This window comes from Notothenia rossii (assembly GCF_949606895.1).
Source record: "Notothenia rossii genome assembly, chromosome: 11".
NCBI classification, from domain to species: Eukaryota; Metazoa; Chordata; class Actinopteri; order Perciformes; family Nototheniidae; genus Notothenia; species Notothenia rossii.
Window position 1 is genome coordinate 19,818,308 of NC_136910.1, and position 20,305 is coordinate 19,838,612.

At 39.8% G+C, this 20,305-nt stretch overlaps 1 protein-coding gene across 1 annotated transcript; it reads left to right on the forward strand.

Moving 5' to 3' along the window:
* Positions 1-441: 441 nt before the first annotated feature.
* LOC307024227 (very long chain fatty acid elongase 6-like) lies at positions 442-15,292 on the forward strand. Its single transcript, XM_079658185.1, has 4 exons — positions 442-757; positions 5,264-5,395; positions 11,818-11,969; positions 12,671-15,292. Exons 1-4 carry the CDS (start codon positions 666-668, stop codon positions 13,099-13,101), a joined length of 807 nt encoding a protein of 268 aa, XP_079514311.1. The 5' UTR covers positions 442-665; the 3' UTR covers positions 13,102-15,292.
* Positions 15,293-20,305: the final 5,013 nt, after the last annotated feature.

Here is a 20,305-nt window from a genome sequence, read left to right on the forward strand (position 1 = left end):
GTTTTTGAGGATATCTGTAAGACAACATGAACAAATCGTTACATCTTACCACGAACAAGACGACAAAATAGAATTGTATAGGTTTTCTGTATATTCTCATTACAGGTTATTTTAATATGAACAAACTAGTTTGGGTTTACAAATGACAATATGTATGGCGATGATGTAGCCACATTGTCCAACATCAATTCAAAAGCTCAAATGTATTTCATATACGATTAACTATCATTTACAGGTAGGGGAATAGTTGTGGAGCAGTTGAGTAGAAAAGGTGTACAAAAAAAACAAAAAATAATAAGGCCTGCCTTGAAGCATCTGTGGCTGCTAAAATAAAGGGCTAAAAAATTGCAAACTCAGGTGCTGCGTCATTTCTTCATTAGCTTTTATTTTGAAAGTCCAAACCGGAAAACATTGTTGCATTCAAGCTGCCTTGACGAACTGAGAGGAAAGTGAAAGGCGGTGGGGAAGTGGATCTGATGGTACAGCATCCTCCTGTCGACTCCAACCGGTGATAATCCAGCTAATATCAGCTGGATAAGATAAAGGAGCAGCAGTCAGGCTGTAGTCCCCCAGAAGGCCGGTTCGGCGCGGTTCAATATTATTCCCTCCTTCGAAAAATCCTGCTCAAACGGAGATTTTAGGCGGAAAAAACGCTAATAATAAACATGAACGCGACTGAGCATTCCCCGCTGGCTGAGTACGATTTCGAGCGGCGCTTCGACGAAATAAGAGCCCTGGAATGGATGCAGGAAAACTGGTATGTATAAAGGGGAAAATAGCTTTGAAAAAGACATGATAAAATGTCTGCTAGGCCCTTCCCCTCCTCTGCGGTGGGTGGTGGGGTCTGTATGTACCCCATGTCCTGTCAGGGTACGGTCGCCATGCGGACCCGGTGTCTTACATGTATACCCCCTCCCTCCATTAATGTGATTAATTTACTTGCTTAAAGCGTCGCACATTTCACAAAAAATCACCAGAATTAGCCAATGTTAGCTTAAGAATCATGGGAATCACATTATACCCGCTTTAATTCAAATGTCCTTGAGGATGCAAGACATGACTTCATCCGTGCTCCCATAGGTCAGCCCGGGTTTCAATTACAGCTATTTGCATACAGGAAAAATAGACATTGCTATGTCTGTTATGCACTGTTTTCACGGAAGTTTACTATATGCAAAATGGAAACCTAGAAGACCATGTGTTTTCCTTTACTCTTATGAGGCTATTCAGTAATGAATGTAAATGCAGCTGTGTTTCTCTGTGACGGGCAAGTGAGCTGTGAAATGATGAGTGACTGTAGACTCATTTTTAAAGAGGAGCAAGTGCATTAACAGGGACGCTTTACGTGCTTCAGCATTCCTTTGGCTGAGTCGTAATGTAACTTTGCTTTTAAGGAACACAATTATAGGCCTACTGACAGAGAGCTGTATTTTGTTTTATGGATCAATTTCATTTAAAGATCCCATGTCATGGCCATTTCTACTGATCATAATTCCATTGTTGAGGTCTACTAGAATAGATTTACATTGTTCAATGTTCCAAAATCCCATTGGTTTTCTCATACAGCATCTCTGTATAGCAGGGGTGCCCACACTTTTTCAGCTTGGGAGCTACTTTTAAAATGACCACGCCCAAGCGATCTACCTACAGGGCCGCCCCTGCCCAATCTGTGTCGGGGGGGGGGGCGGGGTTGACTAAACGGCGGATAAACTGTGGCACGCTTACACTAATTGCGCCGCATAAGCGTATAATAATGCGCCGCATTTGTGCTTCAGATGAGGAGGTGAGGCCCCCTCATAACTGCATGAACCCGTATGGCACAATACAACTCAGACTGGCTTACCTGTACGTCAATCAAGTGGCAAATGCCATAGTAAGGATGGATGATAGGCTAACTTTAAAAAAAAAAGTTTTTCTTAGTTTTTTTTCAATGCCATGCAATCTACCCACACTACCCGGTCGATCGCGATCGACGCATTGGGCACCCCTGCTGTATAGTATGTGCATTCACTCTCTGTCCTAAACGGCTTGTTGGAGCTCCTGCCCCCCCCCCCCCCCCCCAACCCTGTGAGCCCACTGTGCTCTGGTTGGTCAGCTCGCCCACTCTATTCTGATGAGTCCACCACCGTTACAGCGGAACATCAGTGATTATGTGTTACAATAGAGTGACACGTCCTAAAACCCGGAAGTAAGTTTGCATTTTACCACTTTCGGTTCCTTCGACAAAAACCAATGCAATTTCTCCAGAGGATTTTGGAAAATAGCTCGAAATAAGGTCTGTTGTTGACACAAATTGAAGAGACAGATCACGTTTTGTTCAGCCGGATAATATCCACATGTCTACTCTACTTTTGTAATTTTCTAATCATAAATCTAATCGATAGATTTATGATCGATAGATTTATGATCGATAGATTTATGATGGATATTGTCCGGCTGAACAAAACGTGATCTGTCTCTTCAATTTCACCTACAGTGGAAGTGCACCACGGTTTCGCTGCTGCGAGGCTCCACTAGCACCCCAGCGCGTCACAGTTTCGCCGCTGAGAGAGTGTGTGTGTGTGAGGAGCTCCACGGATTGGTCCATTGGGTTGTCGTTACGTCACTTGGTTCCCGGAAGAAGAAATAAAAATGTCCAACGAGGCGTTCTGGAGCATAGACAGGTCTTTTCTTTGTTAGAGTTTTACTCGCTACAGGGTGTACTTTGAGGGTTTGTGACTCTACAGATCGTTTACATACATAAAAAGCTATATAACACACAAGGGGACGGGTAATAACCGGAAAAGCATGACATGGGACCTTTAAGATGTGATAACTCACGTGAATACTGTCCACTCTGCTTCTTCCTCTCTTACTTCCTGTCTTACTTGAAAGTGCTTCTTTATTGTTTCTCACATACAGGATCACTCTAGAGAACAGTATTGTGCCGGAACTACAGATATCCTATGTTACACTGAAGAATATACACATGTTGAATATACACATGTTTTTCCTTAAAACTAGAGCCCTATATGAAAGTGAATAATACAATGACAAGAACTCTCAGTGAAGAAATGCCAAAGATATTTTTTTATTAAGTGTCACTATTGATTTTTCGTCCTGCAACATATTTCGTGGTCATTTTCTTTTTTTATGAACCTTATCAAAAAAGTGCCTTTTTGGGTATGGGTTTCTTTACATTGAAACTTGGCCTGCATATCACATTTCCTAACATGACGAGTAGAGCTGCAAAATGTACTCATCAATTAATTAATTCAAAACTAAATAAATCGTCTTTATTGATGAATGAGTTATAGTTAAATTTAGGCAGAACAAACTGTTTTCAGCCTTTTTCCTCTTTTATATCATATTAAACTCAATATTTGGGGTGAAAAAATCCAGACATTTACAGACATCATCCCTCAATTAGTAGGATATTTTATCGGGTGCCTTAGTTATCCGACAAAATCCCAAACAAAAATAGATAAAAAAAAGTTTAAATCAATTGTACAAGTCCTTTGATTGATGATTAGTGATTTATTCATTTATCAAATACAAATCGAATCATTCGGTGCCCTTAGCAGGGCCGTTTTTTTAGGATTTGACCTTAGGGCTAACCCTCTCAGAAAGTACACATAGTATTCTATTCAAAGCACATGTAAAACTGTCTGCTGGAAAATACTCTGAGGCTAAGTGAGTGTCAACCTGGCTGCTGTCGCTTTGTTCTACTTTTGATGAATTGAAGAGATTGATGAAAATATGAGGCCATTGGTGGAGAATGTGTGAGAATTCTTCTTAATCTTTGGCCTTATGCAAGTTTTTTTCTGCACTCAACATGGATGCACTGGGAAGGGCTATCGGAAGCCCCCATGGCATTAACTGGGTCAAGCAGCATCCACTCAGACTTTTATATGTATTGTGCCAATCTGGATTAGTCATCCCGTCTACACACACACACACACACACACACACACACACACACACACACACACACACACACACACACACACACACACACACACACACACACACACACACACACACACACACACACACACACACACACACACACCCTCCTGGATTAAATAAATAAATACATATCAGGTATGGCTGTTCTTTTTTGTACAGCCTCACAGTTTACACCTATTTTTTCCGACTCCATTAGTTAACCTTTTCTGCTCTGTCGCCATTTTTGCCCACCGGTGGTTAATTGAAATAATATTGTTGTCTGCTGATAAGCCAGGCGGAGCAGTGCCCAGTTAAAATGGCCTCATCACTCAGAGCTGGCAGTGTAAACAGTCAGTGTGTCAGCAACTAATCTTTGAATCCTCTGCTGTGATTATAAATCAGGATAAGGCTGAAGGATTGGGTTATAAGACTTGTTTTTTATTTTTATATATAGCTTTTAAAATCGTTACGTACAAGTCATGTGTTCGAATCATGGCCTTGGTGCGTTCGCCCAATTGTATAATGTCCTTATGTAACAGCAGTACAGCTGTGTAATCATGTCCAGTCAAAGGTCTGACTGAGGTGATTTAGGGTTTAGCAAGGATGTTTGTCAGAGGAAGTATCCTACTTCCTCTTTTTTAACATGATAGGGGTAAAGTACATTTAGGGTAGGTTATGTCAGGTAATTCATTTCAATAATGGTTGTAAAATACTGGCTTCTGTTCATTTATGTTGAAGGAAAGGCTTCTTACGTTTGTTGTCTGTACTTTTTATGTGGGATCACACAAATAAATTGTATGATTCCCTTGAAGTAGCAGCTGTACCAGATGTTTTATGAATTTCTAGATAGAGATGGATGTTTATTGTCTGTAAAAACTTGCATGACTTCACGTCAGCACTGCTAAACTTTAGGCGGTGATGTTTGGCATGATGATGTTTAGTTTTCACACATTAACTTGGACATTAACTGACGTATTTTACGTCATAGAACAAATTGTAAAAGTCTAGTAAGCTTGTTAACCTTCTAAACAAAATCACATTCAAAAAAACATTGAATGACGACCATTGAGACAAGCGAAGCGGAAGTGCTAACAACTCAATCCCGGGTTTTAGGACTCATTCTGGCTGCACTCAATGTCATAATGTTTAGTTTTTGGTACAAATGTAACGATATATGAATTTTGAGAATTTTGTATTGCATTAGATCTACAGGTGTCTAGTATTTTGTCCACTTTGGTTGCATCAATGGGGCTAGGATAAATACAATAATGTCTATGCTCTTAGTCCTCAGTATGGTTGATTATTGTATCTATATGCTGTGTTTTGCCCTCCACAGGAGCAAGGCCTTCATGTTCTGTGGCCTATACGCCGCGCTCGTATTTGGCGGTCAGCACTTCATGAGGGAGAGGCCGAAGCTGAACCTGCGACGGCCGTTAGTGCTGTGGTCTCTCAGCCTGGCCATCTTCAGGTGAGTCACCTGAAATTACTGGTTTTTGGATTGACATTTAAATGTACTGTAATTGTACTTTAGTTACGAAAATCTGTTTTCTGCTTCTTTACACTTCTACTACACCAATGTGGTTTTAACTCTTCTACTTTTGTTTAATTTATTTAATACTTAATTAACTTTACAGATTCTGATTACAAAATATAATTGACTCATAAATGATGAGGTATTTTTATAGATTAAGCTCCTGCACTAGCACAACACTACTCGCGGGTTACATAGAAACCAGGTTATGAATGGTAAAGAATAATGCATTGTGGTAAAATACATAATCTCTTGTTCCGCAGTATCGGTGCAGTCTGCTTTAAATGGAAGCACAATGTTGTCTAAAATCTCTTAGTGCCCCATTGTATAATTTGGTTTCTCTGTGCAAGTTCAACTGTCTTCCAAGTTCTGCTCTAAGCAGGTTATTCAAGTCCTATTTGATATACAAAAGATGAAGATGTTCCAGTGTAGTACCATATTTTCCCTAGCAATCAACGCCAGAATGCTCTTTTGTACTCCCACTGTCGGGTCCTATATTGATCTTTTTTTTTCTTCTGATTTATTCTAAACTAAATATGAGTGAAGTAGGGCTGCACGATTTGGGGAAATAATCTAATCATGATTTTTCTGACAGATATTGTGATAGCAATTTGCGAGCCCCCGCAGCCCGAGCTACAGGGATGGGTATCGTTTGAAATGTATCGATTCCGATTCCTAGTGTGAAGTCAAAGAAAGAGGATATCAGCATCATTGATGCTTCATTACATGCAGTAGGCATGTGTTGATGTCTAACCAGTTAGATGGCACAACTGTCACCTACAACACATTTCTCTCTTGGTTTGAATCTCAGGGTTGTGAATTTAAAGGAAAAGGCCAAACCCTTGACTTTATGTTGTTCTGTGGAAAATGAACTTCACCAACACAAGCTAACACCGCCATTCTGTGTCTACACAGTATATTATGGATACAACAGAGTGATGCACAGTGATAACGGGTGTACAATATGGATTTTATTCAGCCAATTACTGCTTAGTCATTGTCAAAGGTTTTTATGACCTTTGACAATAAGATACCTGAACTTTTCACAATTAATTATATTAAAATAAGTTCATAACCTGTATTTTATGCACACCTAATGTCAAAAAAGGCTAAGATTTAGTGAGCAAGCAGGTTGTCCCTCACTGAAACTCTGATAAAAGCCCACAACGTTAGCATACTGCTCCTGTTCTTCTTCTTCTTATCTGCTTTTAGTGTAGAATTACAAACCAACTGTTAAGCAGCAAACACTCTATTGGATTTTGTAGATTCTGGCATTGTCAAGTAAATACAAACATGCTGGTTTCAACTTCAAACACTCAAAGTTGTGCTCAGTGGGAATTATTTTCACTGTCCGATTTCAACTGATTTTTGAAGTAAATAGAGTGCCACAGTGACCCGCCCCGCCACCCGCACATATTGCCAATTAGTTCTGCAAACCGACCCGACCCGTCGGCACAAGATCCGCAAACCGACCCGGACCCGCATATCCTATGAGCAGTGAAAACATGCAATTATTAACACACGCAGTTGCGTATTTGGCTCAAAAAGCGTGGGATGTTGGTTATGGACAATATCCATCATAAATCTATCGAGGGTAGACATGTGGATATTATCCGGCTGAACAAAACGTGATCTGTCTCTTCAATTTTTGTCAACCACAGACCTTATTTCGAACTATTTTCCAAAATCCTATGGAGAAATTGCATTGTTTTTTTTAAAACTCCTTCCGGGCTTTAGGACGCGCCACTGTGGCACTCTATACCGGCTAACTGCTGCACAGATGCAGGGACTGGCCACGTTTGGTAAATCTGGTTTAGTGCATCCAGCGTCAGAGTAATACCCAGAGAGGAAGCAGGACCTTCAGTATAAATGGTATGCACATCACTGTAATTCAATTTTACTGCTCCTTGGCCGAGCTCCAATAATCCTTTAGCAGTCGTGTCCTGAAGCGTCTTTGGTATCCAGTACTCTGCTCATACATATTTCCTTCCTTTTACAATGATTTTCACTTTCACTGATAAAACCACACCTGTACCGTTGGAAGTCTGGTGTTCATCCCTACCACTCTCATGAATGTGATATCTCAGGAATGTCTGAAGGAAATGTCTTCAAATGTGCGCTTGGACTCGTTGGATGAACAAGGTAGAAATTGGTGGTCAAAGGTCAGGGTCACAATGACCTTACATTTTTCCCATTCTCATGAATGCCAAGATTTCCACAACTGTTAGAAGATATTTATTCAACATGACTGAGACAAACCAGTTGGATCAGGAAATAATTTCCTTTATTGTTTTATGCAAATTCAGCGGTAGAGTGATTTCTCTTGTGTTATGTTTCTTTTATGACAAGCATGATTTTACAGTTAGTGCAATAGAACACTTCAGTCAGGCAACACACATGTTTCTTTGATATGTTTATTAGAAGCAGCATATAGTTTGAGTTTGGCGTCTAGGCTCGGGCCTCATCACTCCACAGATTTACACAGAACATTGAGTGATGGTTAAATAACTATCCCCCGAGCCTACCGGTGGAAGATGAGATGGTGCTGGGGCAGGTGAGCAGCAGCATCGTGGAAGCAGTAGCAGCAGCATTATCGAGGCAGTAGATCTGGCAGCTTAAATAGAGCGGCAAGTTTAGCAGAATGTGTTTGGTTGGTGGTAAGAGGGACGAGGCGTGACATGTGTAAATGTGTCATTGTTTCTCGAGTTGACTGCCTGAACCAGCTCGCAGGCTTCGCCCCATTGTACAGCTTATAGCGTTTGGTACTGTATGGAGAATCGGCTCCAAATTTGAACCAGTTGCAAAATTCTGATTTGCAAAGGAATTGAATTTTGATTCTGCTTATCGTAGCCCACAATTCAGTTTATACAGTCTATTCTCTGGCTGTACTTTTGTTTTTATTAAATCAACCAATTTACAGGTTCCATAAAGTGTAAACAATAATGATGGAGCCCAAAGGTTGTCTTTGTGTTATTTAAGCATGTGACCTGTTCTGACCCTCACAAAGAATCAAGGTCTAGAAATGTTAAGAACTGGTTCGATAAGCAGAACAGGAAGCCACCCAAAGCTATCAGTTCATCTCTGCTTGCTGTGTTGTTTTTCTCTTTATTGTTAGGGACAGGAATTCCTTCCTGCAATATCTGGATCAATGTTTAAATGCACTCTACTACAGTCACAGGGCTCTAAGAGAGTTTTTATGGACATTACAGGGATGAGTGATGTTATGTCTTTATCGCTGATGGAACAATGGAGGTGTGCATTAAACTCTGTGATTCAGTGATGTTTTTATGGGAAACAATACAATGGGTTGTAAAATTTGTGCTTTTAAAGGTGGGGTATGTAAGTTTGAGAAACCGGCTCGATATTCCATATATATATTCCATGGAATGCTCTTAACCTCCCAATAGCAATGCAAATCTTAAGTGCTTAAAATGTCATCTGTGGAAGCCGTAGTACTGTAAAAAGTACGACCAATCATTTTAGCCGGTCCGGCTAAAATAACTGGATGGCCTGCCTGTCAGCCTTCCATTCTAGCGATCTCGAGCTGGTTTCTCAAACTTACATACCCTACCTTTTAAGATTCAAGTTTGTGATGAATGAAATGGTGAGACCTTTGAAATAGGTCTGCTCAATTAATCGTATTTAATCGCAATTACGATTTTGGCTTGCAACGATTATGAAATAATACTTTATCGAAATAAAATAAAACTATTATTTATTTATTTATTTATTTTTTATTGGGTTTTCAGTTGAATTATACTTAAAGTTCAGGTTAATCAACTGTTAAAAACATACTGTTCAAAGTTTTTTTTTCAGTAAATGGATGTTTTCAAAGTAAATGGTTAATCGTTTTTAATAATCGTGATATCAATTATTGACCCAAATAATTGAGATTATGATTTTTTCCATAATCGAGCAGCACTACTTTGAAATGCTTTTTGATGATTACACTTTTACACATCATGGCTCCAATCTGAGACCCTCCTATAGGGCAATGAAAGGACTTGAATGATATTAACTGTTTCAGGATGTCTTAAGAATGATACTGTTGTGTGCTTTACCTTAGCCTCCGTTATGTGTACACTATACAACAAGGTAACCTGAAAATGGCTGTTGAATAGCAGTACGAAAAATGATTTGACTAGTACTGTAGGAGTGGATATTTGATCTGGTCCCTTTTTTGATTGGATTAAAGGCCAGATTTGATTTGTTTTGATCAAATGATATGCAGTTCTTGATGATTTGATTGCATCAGACGGATAACAAACATGCAAGGAATATGAAGGACTGTTTTAGATAAAAATTGCTTTAACTTCTAATAAAGAAAAATAAAAAAACCTACAGCTTTATATTCACCCAATTAGAGAGGTGATGTTCATGCACTTTCATATTTGCCGTTTACTTGTTTTTACTTATGTACATTTTTTGTTTTGCATTTCAATCTTTTATAAAAATGTTCAAATGCTGTATTCAAGCACAACCCTTAAAGCGCGCCACACTACATGTCATTACTTACGTGTTGTGTTTAACTACTATAATTTAATCATAGACACTTATTCCACTATGAGCATGGATTCAAACCAATACAGAACAATCAGATTAAGACCATCTGATATAAATGTAAGTCAGTTTGTGATTGATCATTTAGATGACGTACAGTGGAGCAAAAAGTATTTAGTCAGCCACCAATTGTGCAAGTTCTCACACTTAAAAAGATGAGAGGCTTGTAGGATGTATTTTCATCCAAGGTATACCTCAACTATGAGAGACAAAATGAGAAAGAAAATCACATTGTCTGATTTTTAAAGAATTTATTTGCAAATTATGGTGGAAAATAAGTATTTGGTCACCTACAAACAAACAAACAAGATTTCTGGCTCTCACAGACCTGTAACTTCTTTTTTAAGAGCCTCCTCTGTCCTCCACTTGTTAATTGTATTAATGGCACCTGTTTGAACTGGTTATCAGTATAAAAGACACCTGTCCACAACCTCAAACAGTCACACTCCAAACTCCACTATGGCCAAGACCAAAGAGCTGTCAAAGGACACCAGAAACAAAATTGTAGACCTGCACCAGTCTGGGAAGACTGAATCTGCAATAGGTAAGCAGTTTGGTGTGAAGAAATCAACTGTGGGAGCAATTGTTAGAAAATGGAAGACATACAAGACCACTGATAATCTCCCTCGATCTGGGGCTCCACGCAAGATCTCACCCCGTGGGGTCAAAATGATCACAAGAACGGTGAGCAAAAATCCCAGAACCACACGGGGGGACCTAGTCAATGACCTGCAGAGAGCTGGGACCAAAGTAACAAAGGCTACCATCAGTAACACACTACGCCGCCAGGGACTCAAATCCTGCAGTGCCAGACGTGTCCCCCTACTTAAGCCAGTACATGTCCAGGCCCGTCTGAAGTTTGCTAGAGAGCATTTAGATGATCCAGAAGAGGATTGGGAGAATGTCATATGGTCAGATGAAACCAAAATAGAACTTTTTGGTAAAAACTCAACTAGACGTGTTTGGAGGAGAAAGAATGCTGCGTTGCATCCAAAGAACATCATACCTACAGTGAAACATGGGGGTGGAAACATCATGCTTTGGGGCTGTTTTTCTGCAAAGGGACCAGGACGACTGATCCGTGTAAAGGAAAGAATGAATGGGGCCATGTATCGTGAGACTTTGAGTGACAACCTCCTTCCATCAGCAAGGGCATTGAAGATGCAACTTGGCTGGGTCTTTCAGCATGACAATGATCCCAAACACACCGCCCGGGCAACGAAGGAGTGGCTTCGTAAGAAGCATTTCAAGGTCCTGGAGTGGCCTAGCCAGTCTCCAGATCTCAACCCCATAGAAAATCTTTGGAGGGAGTTGAAAGTCCGTGTTGCCCAGCGACAGCCCCAAAACATCACTGCTCTAGAGGAGATCTGCATGGAGGAATGGGCCAAAATACCAGCAACAGTGTGTGAAAACCTTGTGAAGACTTACAGAAAACGTTTGACCTCTGTCATTGCCAACAAAGGGTATATAACATATAAGTATTGAGATGAACTTTTGTTATTGACCAAATACTTATTTTCCACCATAATTTGCAAATAAATTCTTTCAAAATCAGACAATGTGATTTTCTGGATTTTTTTTTTTTTTTTTTCCCCCTTTTTGTCTCTCATAGTTGAGGTATACCTAGGATGAAAATTACAGGCCTCGCTCATCTTTTTAAGTGGGAGAACTTGCACAATTGGTGGCTGAATAAATACTTTTTTTCCCCAGTGTAACTGTGCATCACGATATGTTGATTTCATCACCCCATTCAAATGCTTTTTTTTAATGGTTTTGCCTGTTTTGGATTCCCTCTGCAGCATCATAGGAGCGGTGAGGACAGGACTGTACATGGTGCACGTCCTCACAACCAACGGCTTCAGACAGTCTGTGTGTGACATCAGCTTCTACAGCGCCCCCGTCAGCAAATTCTGGGCCTACGCCTTTGTTCTTAGCAAGGCACCAGAGCTGGGTAAGACTTCTGTCATCTCTTTTTTCATAGTCCAAAACTTCAGAAGCCACTAAAATGTCTGGTGGTGTAAAATTAGGCTACATTTGGAAAAAAGCTCTCACGGTAATTTCCTGACATTTCCCAGCAAACCTTAAAAGCTGCTTCTTTAGAAGATAGTGCTGTCTCCCTGTGTGCACACTGATCTCTTCATGCCCTCTATTGAACCAGAGACCTGAGTGATGTTGGAAAGGGAGGCATATGCTGAGTTGGCAATAAAATCCCATTAGTGGATGATTAATAGAGAAAGTGTTTCCTCAGCCGCAGACAGGAAGACAGTATTCGTCTTTAATACAGGGTGTAAACTGTTCAAGACCAGTATAATTTGTGCAAATAAATCAGATATATAGGCTAATTATGGTTTATAAAAACACAGTAATATCACCACAACAACTCATACATATGTATTAAGCATTCAGATCCAAAAACTGGTTATAAACATGCCAATAGTTTAAGCACTTTATGCACAGTAGATAAAGTTAGTGCATACAAAATGTTGGTTCTAATTGCATAGGAATGGTAAACTATGCTAATTGCATTAGGTCAAAGCTAAAGCTAATAGTCACCCCCGAAACTTTGATCGATGTATACAACTTATCTGGTCATGTGACAAAGATGAAATTAAAGATTCCTTTATGAATCCATTTGATGTCTTCCTCTCCCAGGGGACACGATGTTCATCATCCTGCGGAAGCAGCGCCTCATCTTCCTGCACTGGTACCACCACATCACCGTGCTACTCTACTCCTGGTACTCCTACAAGGACCAGGTGGCGGGTGGCGGCTGGTTCATGACCATGAACTTCGTGGTCCACTCCTTCATGTACACGTACTACGCTGCCCGGGCCGCCGGCTGGAGGGTGCCCCGCCCCTGCGCCATGATCATCACCACCACCCAGATCCTGCAGATGGTGATGGGCCTCACCGTGCTGGGCCTGGTGTACAACTGGAAGCACGAGGTGCGCTGTCCCTCCAACATGGACAACATCACCTGGGGCTTCCTCATGTACCTCAGCTACTTGGTCCTCTTCGCCTTTTTCTTCTACGACACCTACCTCAGAGGCTCCTCCGGGCACAAGGGATCCAAGGCGGAGTAGCAGGTCTGTGCGGAGCGTGCCATGCGCAGAAATGACCCCCAGCAAGGGGCCATGAATGTGTGAGTCACAACTAGTTTCCTGGTTGCTCGGTCCTCCTCTTTTTATGACGTTTTCACTTGACTTTTTATAGGCACTGCTTGTAACATCCATGGATTTAGAGTGGTAGGAAAGAGGAGACCAGTTCAGATTGAGCACAGCTTTTACATTATGGAAATTAATTTAAAGGGGGTGAAGGAATAACATGTTGTCTTTGACTAACATCGTTTTTACTTCATTAGTTATTGCCTCTGATGGTTAGACTCTTGACCCTTATCAAAACAGAACAGCCATACAGTATGAGGGCCAAATATTTGTATGTTATGAAAAAGTGATCATACTTGATGTATATGTAAAAACGTTTAAATTGTTAAAGGAAAAGCTCAACATTTTGGGAAATACAGGCTTGATTTCTGAGAGTGAGATAGCTTAGCTGTTTCCCCCTGCCTAGCGTCCTTATGCTAAGCTAACTGCCTCAGACAGAAAGCAAATAAATGTTATAACCCAAAATGTTTAACTTCTGTTTTAGCCCTAGCAAAACTGTGTGTGATAGTGAGTTTAGGATTACCAAAAGGGAACAAAGACTTCACAATGCACTGAATGAAAGAAGGGTGTTTTTCTCATACTTATTTTTAGCACTCACCACACATGCATTACACACAGCATTTTAACCCTTGTGCCTCTCTAGGGACATTTTTAGCTTTTAGTTTTAATTAATTTAGGCTGTTTTAATGCGTATGGCATAAATGTTAGGTGTTTTTTTTAAATAATATTTTGAAGCTCGCAACACAACTTTTAAGAAGTATCACAGGTAAATAATAGAGACCCGGTAGACCGGTAACAAATATCCCCATTGAAACTTATCAAAGCCCCAATGTTTAACTATTGAAGATTGAACCATTATCTCATTTTAACTACTTGTGGCTGTTTTATGTCATTATATTAAGTAAATGTTGTTACTAATAATTGATATCTGCACTGTGATGGAGAGGTGTCAGAGCCAACAGCAGTTCCTTGATCAAGAGCACCTTGGCAGTGCTGGTAAACTAGCACCTCTCCAGCTACATATTATACGTATATTTTGGTCAGATGGAGACTTGAAACGGCGACCATTCAGTTCCCGAGCCAAGTCCCTACAGACTGAGCTACTGCCACCCATACACAAGAAATAAAAGGCATATCAAGGGCATTATCGAAACAAACGTGTGGCACTTAAAGGTTTAAAATTGAGAAAATTATCAATATTTAGTAGTCACATTCAGCACTGGTGTTGGTCAAATGTAACTCAGTGGAATACATACAGTATATATTTAAATGTATGGCCATTTTGTGTAGGTCTGAGAAACATTGAGTTGAGTTCAAAATCTCGCCTCTCCCACAGTACTGCCCATAAACCATTGGGCTTCTTCTTCTTCTTCTTCTTTTATTGAGCCTGTATGGTAATGGGTGTAATTTCCACTGGGGACAGGTGGGACATGTCAAAACACTTTTCAAAATCCCTTTGGGTCCCCCCCACTTTTCAAATGTGTTTACGCAAGCAGTCATCGTCACGGAGGAGCGTCTGTGTGTGTGTGGCACGAGCGCATTTTGTGAGAGAGACAGAGAGACAGAGAGAAAGAGGGAGTTACGGGGGTTGTTGTTAGCATCTGGTGCTAGCTCGGAGCTAACAGAGATTAGAAGCTGTTTCAACAATAAGGAGAGAGAGAGAGTCCTCTCCTGTCGGACTGAGAGAGATAACGTCAGCTCAGGTAAAGGACTCTTGAGTGATTAGATTGTAAACTTTAGTCTAAGTTATCTCAGTGGGTCTCAAACGATTTGGTCATCTATGTAAACAAATATTTCCATCTATTTAATATAGTTCAAAATAAGTTAAGAAATAATTCCGATGTCAGTAAAAAATAAAAAAGACAGTTTTAAAAGGGGAGTGATTAGTCAAATATGCATAAAAAGAAAGAATGCAGACTAGGTAAGATAAAGATTGGAGAGAGGAGTTGATCAATGATGTGTTACAATGATAGTATTGAAATATATACAGTTCGGTTTCTTATGAGTGTTGAGAGCTGTATCCATAAATCTCTTAATTTGTGCACCAGATTGATGCCTTTAATTTCAATTTAAAGAAAAAAATGGTCCCTATATATATATATATATATATATATATATATATATATATATATATATATATATATATATATATATATATATATATATATATATATATATATATATATATATATATATATATATATATATATATATATATATATATATATATATATATTTGTAGAAAGGCCGGAAATGGAATTCAATCGAGAACAATGTTTCATTGCGGAGGACCCCCTGTTTTGTGTCCCCCACCATTTCTCAAACCAAAGTTACACCCTTGTGTGTGATGACATGCAAACACACCATGATCAATCTACAGCCCATACTTGATGTGTGCTCAGAAAGCACTTTGTCTGCTGATAAGATCTGAACACATTCCTCCGCTCACAGCCGTCCCAGAGCAAATAACTTCCAGGAAGTGGGTTATGTAATATGTTGTTTAAAGCTAACGTCCCCCTGTCCCCCCGTCCTCTCTGTTCCTTTCTTATTATCCTCTGTACACACTGCACATCTTGCCTTCTCCACCTCACTTGAGATTTTACACAAAGCCCATTCTGCTCCCCCTTCATGGGTTTTTGGTTGGTGTTATCAGATGTGTACAGCTCATGCTAGACACACCTGTCATACCTGCTGTATGTATTGCACTGTTAATATCAGATTTGTGTAAGCATGGATCTTTTAAATCTCAGTTGTTGAGAAACTGGGAGCACGTGCACACAAGCCTGACTTCCACTCCCACTGGCGGCTATAAATAGATCTACAACCAAACCCAATCACTTATCTGCATCTGCTGTAGTATTTCTGCTTGCTTGACAATACTTTAGACCCGTCTGTTGAAAAAAAGTAGGCGTATAGGTTCTCTAACTTCCTCATTCAGACTTATCTCATGGACATGTAAACCGTTCCCTGCAATAATGTCTTAGCCTTAGTCAAACATCTCAAATTTAGCCAGAGATTTTGCTTACAGCACTTAAATTGAAATGGACATTGAGGTAATAAATATGGATAAAATAAAAACACAATGGACAATAACATTTGAAAAAGGAAACAGTTGTACACCCGCAATTAAAGAGCTACTTAGGCTAAACTTCATGTGAAATAACTTTCTACTTCTAAATGTTTTGTTTCTGGTCCCAGTCTATAAGTGTTTTTTAGTTTAACACTTAAAGAAAACAAAAAAACACTGCCTAATCTGATGTTGCCTTAGTTTCCACACCCCCAAACAACAAGACAACGTTATTTAGAGGCTTTAAAGAGGTTCAAATATCCAGAGTTTACCAGGAAAATAAAACGGCCAGTTGGAAACCACGGATATTAAGAATTATGATTATTTTGCAATGATATGTTCATGTTTTGGAATTCAAGCAAAATCTGGCCTCTGGGATTTATCCTACTTGTACACTGTGTTTGTCCTCTTTCTAATTCTGCTTGTGTGTTGCAATCCAGATTATTAGAATCCACCCAACCCCACCTACTGTAGATCCCCATGGGGTGCAGCATGTGACTTGATCACTACTGAACGGTTATTATATTTAAATTGTAAACAAAGTGAAGCTTCTGCATTAACACACTTAACTTACACTCACTCTTACTCAATGAGCTGCTAAGAAAGGCCATACAAAACGACGTGTCCATTGTGAATAACAATCTATTTATTTATTATTAAAGGTCCCATGTCATTCTTTTCCGGTTTTTACCCGTCCCCTTTTGTGTTATGAAGGTTTTTCTGCATGTTAACGGTCTGCAGACTCTCAAACCCTCAAAGTACACCCTGTAGCGAGTAAAGCTCTAACACAGAAAATACCTGTCTGTGCTGCCCCAGAACGCCTCGTTGGAGATTTCTCTTTTTCCATTTTTTACTTCTTGGGTATAGTGACGTATTTCGGGTATAGTGACATAACGTAACGGCTCCGCTCCAAATGGACCAATCTGCGGAGCCGTTACGATTGGACCAATTGCGGGACGTTGCGAGGCTCGCTGCTGCGAGGAGCGGGACACTGTGAGCTGGCTCAGTGGTGTGGGGTCGGTGAGACAGCGAGACACTGCGGAACTCAGCCTGGGCACACACACAAAGTGTGTGTGTGTGTGTGTGTGTGTGTGTGTGTGTGTGTGTGTGTGTGTGTGTGTGTGTGTGTGTGTGTGTGTGTGTGTGTGTGTGTGTGTGTGTGTGTGTGTGTGTGTGTGTGTGTGTGTGTGTGTGTGTGTGTGTGTGTGTGTGTGTGTGTGTGTGTGTGTGTGTGTGTGTGTGTGTGTGTGTGTGTGTGTGTGTGTGTGTGTGTGTGTTCACAGGGAGGGAGGGGGGGAGGAGCTCCAACAAGCTGTTTAAGCCAGAGTGAATACACATACTTTACAGAGATGCTGTATGAGAAACCAATGTGAGTTTGGAAAATATAAATATATTCTAGTTGACCTCAACAATGGAATTATGATCAATATAAATGGCCATGACATGGGACCTTTAATATATATTCCTCTCCATCAGATCTGAAGTGTGTATTTGTATCAGGATGTGCAATTAGCTGCTTTTTCTTCCTCTTCCATCCAAATGTGTGTTTTCCTCATTCCTTACATCGGCTGACAAACATCATGACGCCCTTTCTGCCTCTTTAATGTAACGTAGAATCTAAAGGCCAGTAAAAATGGAAGGTTACATTTGTGATTTGTGTAATTTCAGGCTGTTCTCTTCTCTGTCCTGTGTTTTATGCCCTTTTAGGTAAAGCCAATCTGTGTGTAGTAGCAGTTTACAAATGTACATGGAGGGGGGGATTTGGCTGGAACATATGAAGTAAAGATGATTGTTCTGCCATCATGTTTAACCACTAATACTGTATTTCTGTTATGGAGGAGCTGATGTTTACATGATGCAAGAGTGGATTTAAAAAAGGGACATTTTTATGAGAAGTCTTTGTTTGTACTATTCCCGCTTTCACCTCAAATGTCCCAACAGAGCCATTTGTGACCTGAGCACCTTGTACGTAAATGCTTAATTTGTTGCCCATCTGCCTTATTTTACCTTTAATTTCAACAGTGTTCAAGTTGGATCATTCAATGTCATTTTTACAGATGAGCTCCGTCTGCTAGGAGAAATCCAAAGTTTGAAAGGTGTAAATAAGGGGCGCACGATAAACTATTTTAGCATTAACATTGTGATCGTCGCATCATCCTGCTACATATTTTTACTGCATGGTGTAAACGGGAAAGTTGCACTGTTGTTGTTATCTGTGACTTATCTACTAGAAAAGTCGGCATTTATAACTATTGAAGGCTTCATGGCTAAGCAGTTTCTTGCTAACCACCAATCACATTCATTCTTCAATTTATTAAAAAAAAACATTCCCTGCTTGTCAGTATGGAAATACTTCGGTGACAGAAAGGATGATGTTGAATGGAAAACAGCTCTTCTGGTTGAAATTCCTGTATTTGTTCATAATGCAACATATCGCAGTAGAAGAACACATATTTCTGTCAGATTTTTCCAATATCGTGCAGCCCTGGTTTAAATCTGAGGGATTCATTGTTCAGGGCAGAAAGTGTAACCCCTGTATTCACAAAAACACTTCATAAGAAGAAACCTGCACATAGATAAAGACAAATATTCTAACTTTTAAACTAATGTTGATGCATTTATAACAGAATCCCAATGGATTGAGTGCTGAGGCCACAAATGGAGCTCTGAATGACTTTCCCTAGTGTTACAGTACTAAACATGTGGTTTACTATGAAACATCATTCAGTTAATGTTGAGAAGGCCCCAGGTGAAGACTGGCTGAGGTGTTCTGTAACGTCAGTAATGATTCCTGCTCACAACTTGTAACCCTTTTTAAACTTGAAATGATTTTGTGTGCCAAACATTGCTTCTGTTATTTTTCTATCATGGATCAGAGTGAATTGCTCTGTGCATTACAGTACAGTGGAGTACAGTACAGTGTGAAGTACAATACAGTAAAGCAGTGTACAGTGGAGTACAGTATGTGCACCTTTACCCCGGTGGATTCTGCTGACAACCGCAAATGAAGGAGATACAAAAAAAACAGTTCAAGGGCTTTTGGTGTTGACATGTTGTAACAATAAATAAATTACAATAATGGTTTTAAAACATCTCTGTTCGTTATTTCAGATGGGAAGGAAACCCCTCTATGCAGGGGCAGGGGCAGGGGGGGACACTACACTGTGAGGGGCCTCTGATGATACATCCCATAAAGCAGGGGTGCCCAACCTTTTTTGAACCGAGAGCTACTTTTAAAGTTGCCAGTCTGCCGAGATCTACCAGTCCAAATAGAGAGGCGTAACCATTACGGACAGCCTACAGGTAAATACACACTTCTACTTGTATAAAACTGACCTTTGAACAATTAATACTTCATAAAATACTACAGATCCTTTATCTTACCCCTTTCTAATCTACACACAAGTATTTATCTGAAGCTACACAACAGTGTTGTTGATACAGAGTTGGAGTTTATTCACACGTCACATACTACAGTGGGTAATGTTTTCAAGAAACATTGAACAGTGCTGCCACATATGACACAGGAAAAAAAGAAAAGACTGAACCCTTTCTTTGCTATTATATAAAAATAGTGTTGCTACAAAAGTATAAATTAGGCTTACTAATAAGACAACTCAGATCTGAAGCTACACAGGAATCAGCTGCCAAAGTGCAATAAAAAAGACACAATTAAGAGGATCAAACCCTTTTTTTGTTGCATTTTAGTAGAGTATAAAAAGAAATGCCTTTTAAAATAGGATGCAAGCAACACTAGTTTCTTAACCTGAATTGATAATAGACTATAATCAATTTAAACAGAACAGATCTTAATGTTTGCATTCTTATACCATTTTGTACAATAATTATAATGAATAAGTTCAAACAAACAACAACTTACAGCTGATTAATAACGGTATCTAACTTGAGTTTTTATTATATCAAAAACCTGTTGAAATGCTACTTTTATTTCTACTGTGAGGCTAGCGCTCCGGCAGCCTCCAGGAATGCTTCTTTCACAACTTCGCCGTCTTTGAAAGACTTCATGTGTTTCGCAAGAACGTGACTGACACGATA

Bases quoted from the DNA above. Each gene is read 5' to 3' on its own strand.
- LOC307024227 (XM_079658185.1), top strand. From the start codon at position 666: ATGAACGCGACTGAGCATTCCCCGCTGGCTGAGTACGATTTCGAGCGG. The intron at 758-5,263 runs GTATGTATAAAG...TGCCCTCCACAG, and splicing joins GAATGGATGCAGGAAAACTG to GAGCAAGGCCTTCATGTTCT. The intron at 11,970-12,670 runs GTAAGACTTCTG...TTCCTCTCCCAG, and splicing joins TAGCAAGGCACCAGAGCTGG to GGGACACGATGTTCATCATC.